Source organism: Sphaeramia orbicularis, chromosome 12, assembly GCF_902148855.1.
Source record: "Sphaeramia orbicularis chromosome 12, fSphaOr1.1, whole genome shotgun sequence".
Lineage (NCBI taxonomy): Eukaryota > Metazoa > Chordata > Actinopteri > Kurtiformes > Apogonidae > Sphaeramia > Sphaeramia orbicularis.
Genome location: NC_043968.1, coordinates 51,986,107 through 51,989,619, shown reverse-complemented (window position 1 = coordinate 51,989,619; position 3,513 = coordinate 51,986,107). Strand labels below are relative to the sequence as shown.

At 38.0% G+C, this 3,513-nt stretch overlaps 1 protein-coding gene across 1 annotated transcript; it reads right to left on the bottom strand.

The window, feature by feature from the left end:
* Positions 1–305: 305 nt before the first annotated feature.
* LOC115430190 (phospholipase A2-like) lies at positions 306–2,993 on the bottom strand. The gene is made up of 4 exons (XM_030150101.1): positions 2,886–2,993; positions 2,654–2,801; positions 2,429–2,562; positions 306–921 (listed from the first exon to the last, which is right to left on the bottom strand). Exons 1-4 carry the CDS (start codon positions 2,935–2,937, stop codon positions 803–805), a joined length of 453 nt encoding a protein of 150 aa, XP_030005961.1. The 5' UTR covers positions 2,938–2,993; the 3' UTR covers positions 306–802.
* Between the last annotated feature and the right edge of the window lie 520 nt (positions 2,994–3,513).

Below are 3,513 nucleotides of genomic sequence, written 5' to 3'. Positions count from 1 at the left end.
GTTTGAGCTGCCTACTACTGCACAAAAGTTAACCAGGACTACAATTGTTAAATACAATTATCTGTTTAACAAGCCTAGCACTGCTCTTTCTAGCTTGTGGGTTGTCTTCCGATACGGCTAAGTTTATCAGTGGTTGTTCTTGCAGATGTATAAATGTCTACAGCATCGATGTACATTTGACAGCTATCCACTGGACACATTTCAGGTAGAATATTGATAAACATACAAAATTGTAGTGGTCCTAAAACTGACCCTTTGGGTACACCCATGCAATTGCACAGAGAGTGGACTTTTCCCTCCACTGACCCTCATACATTTAACTGTGATATGAGTCAAACCTCTGTTAAGTTTTATCAGACAAAAAGAAAATAGGCAGTCTGGACATCCACAGATTGCGGTACTATTACCATATTTTATTATTTGACTGATCAGCAAGTACAAGTACATGAAGTACATTTATATATTCAGCTAGGATACACAGGATTTATTCAAAGTTCTTTACGGACAAAAGCAAAATGGCCAGAGGTAAAATGACATACAGAACTATTTTCATTCATTGTGGCAAAGTGTCATGATTACAGATTTAGAAAGAGAGATTGAACAGCAGAAGGAAAATATGCATGTCACAGTGTGGATCATTTCCTAACGCATTGCATGATGTTTACCTATAAGATTTATGAGATGATTTTCGGAAGGACTAAGGCCATTGGTGAAATTCCCTAAAAGTTATTGCCTTTGAATTGTAAAAGATGCGTGTTTCAAACTGAGGATAAAGCTGTAGACTTCTGTACATTTGCTGGTCTTACTCGCACCTGTCACTAGGCAAATGCTCATGGTCGGGGTTCCAAGGTGATACAGCGAAACACTCCGCGGCCTTCCTGTCGCACTCACAGATGAACATTTCACATTCAGTGTTTTGGTCTGAGAAGGAACCACAAAGATGTCAAAGGACAGGAACATTTTTAAAGTATTCAATAATTAGTGAGTAGAAGTTGGGTTGAATTTAAGCTCTAGACCAGGGGTGTCAAACTCATTTGAGTTCAGGGGCCACATACAGCGCAATATGATCTGAAGTGGGCCCAACCAATGAAATAATTACAGTGAGAAAAGTAAAACTACATTGTAAAAATATTTACATCTACAAAGCTTCCTTAAAAATGTGAATAATATAAACAACCTGAAATGTCTTAAGAAAAATAATTGCAATTTTAACAATATTATATCTCGGCTTTTCAAGTACACATGTGCTTTACAACTTACAGATCACAGTGGGTCAACAAATACATAAAACATTTAGTAAAAGGTAGAATATTGTTAAAATTACACTTACTTCTCTTAAGACATTTCAGGTTGTTCATATTTACCTCCACCAAGGAACGACGGAGGTTATGTTTTCATTGGGGTTTGTCTGTTTGTTTGTTTGCTTGTTTGTTTGTCTGTTTAGATAACTCAAAAATTTAAGGGCGGACTTTCATGAAATTTTCAGGAAATGTTGATACTGGCTCAAGGAACAAATGATGACATTTTGGTGGTGATGGGGGGGGGGTTGTTTGTCTGTCTGTCTGTCTGTTAACAAGATAACTCAAAAATAACCTAAAAATTTATGGAAGGATTTTGATGAAGTTTTTAAGTAATGTTGATACTCACACAAGGAACAAATGATAAAATTTAGGTGGTGATGGGGGGGGTTGATGAAATTTTCAAGAAATGTTGATACAAGCTCAAGGAACAAATGATGACATTTTGGTGATGATCGGGGGGGGACAGGGGAGGGATGGATTTTTTGTTTGTCTGTCTGTTAGCAAGATAACTCAAAAATAACCTAAAAGTTATGAAAGGATTTTGATGAAATTTTCAAGTAATGTTGATACTCACACAAGGAACAAATAATAAAATTTAGGTGGTGATGGGAGGGAGTGTTGATGAAATTTTAAGAAAATGTTGATACTGGCTCAAGGAACAAATGATGACATTTTGGTGGTGATTGGGGGGGCTGATCTACCTTGGCGGAGGTCTGCACTCTCTGAGTGCTTTTCTAGTTGTTCAGGTTATTCACATATTTTATGAAAGGATAGTTTGTAAATGAAAACATTGTCATGTAATTTAGCTTTTTTACACTGAAACAAAGAGAATCATTTGGAGCTGTCATTATTTATAGGTTATTATGATAGTATTTTACTGGTCTGACCCACTTCAGATCATATTGGTCTGTATGTGACCCCTGAACTAAAATGATTGTTACTATCTCCAGTATCATTTTGCATTTCACTAAATCATCCATGGGCCAGATTTTTCATCCTTTAGGGGGCTGGTTTTGGCCCACAGGCTGTATGTTTGACACCTGTGCTCTAGACAAATCTGTACTGATAAATGCATAACAGTGTAGATTTGAACTACTGTATAGGATGTTTAGTTGTGTTGTACTCACCACCACAGGTCACCTTCTTGTTTTGTTCATCACAGCTGTAGTCATAGAACTCAGTGTAAGGGTTATCAATGATGGGCCAGCAATCTGGGTGCTGCATTGCATCACTGTAACACTGGTCATGCACTTGGCAGCACCTGCAAGTTGGAGATTTTAATCATTTTCAACCCACTGAACCAGGATCTTTAAATGTCATGTCAGTTTTTGACATAGCGTCTGAATCCTGACCTATCCAGATCATCTACAGGCGTTCCAGAACCTCCCAGTCCACAATAGCAGCCATAGTCAGCATAGTCAAGTCCAGGCCAGACATCAGGCATCAGACACAGGATCATTCGTCTAAACTGATTCAGTGCTTTGTAATCCAAGGACTGAGCTGAAACATGACAATCAGAATGTTATCATGACTGTTGGTGAAAATGCACATGTAGGTTAAAAGCTTTTGTCAGGTTTGACTTACCAACAGAAAGGCTCAAAGCCACAAAGAACAGAGCTCGCAGAGGATTCATCATGTGACTCCTGTGGTTGGTTGCAGAGTGTCTCTCACTCAGGGATCAGACCTCTCTTTTTATCAAGCAGAGAACTTGGATCCAGTCCAATTACTAATGACTGGAACCAGTATAAAAACAGCCTGTGGCAAAACAGGTAACGGCTCTCACTTGGATCCAGCCCAACCACATATTTATACTGCAACCAGTAAAAACACAGCATATGGCCAAGCACGTAACAACTCCCACACTCTCACATGAACCCTGACTCTTGTCATCTGACTTTGATGTTCTGGCTTTGCTAAAGTTTCTCAGCCTTGCAGTTGGAGGCCCAATGTGGGAGGAGAAGTTTATAATAATACTGACATTATATCAGGTTAAATTAAGAGAAAACACGCTCAAAATACACTCATAGTTAATGAAAACTTTGAGGCCATATTTTTCGACATAATTTTTATTTTGAAACCCTAAACTGGAATTTTTTCATATGAATCATTTGTTTAGGATATTGGCATACAGAAACAAAAATCTAAAGTTTCAAGAATAATTTCAAAACAAAAAACCTAACAAAAGGAAATGACACCTGCCAAACACAAAGTC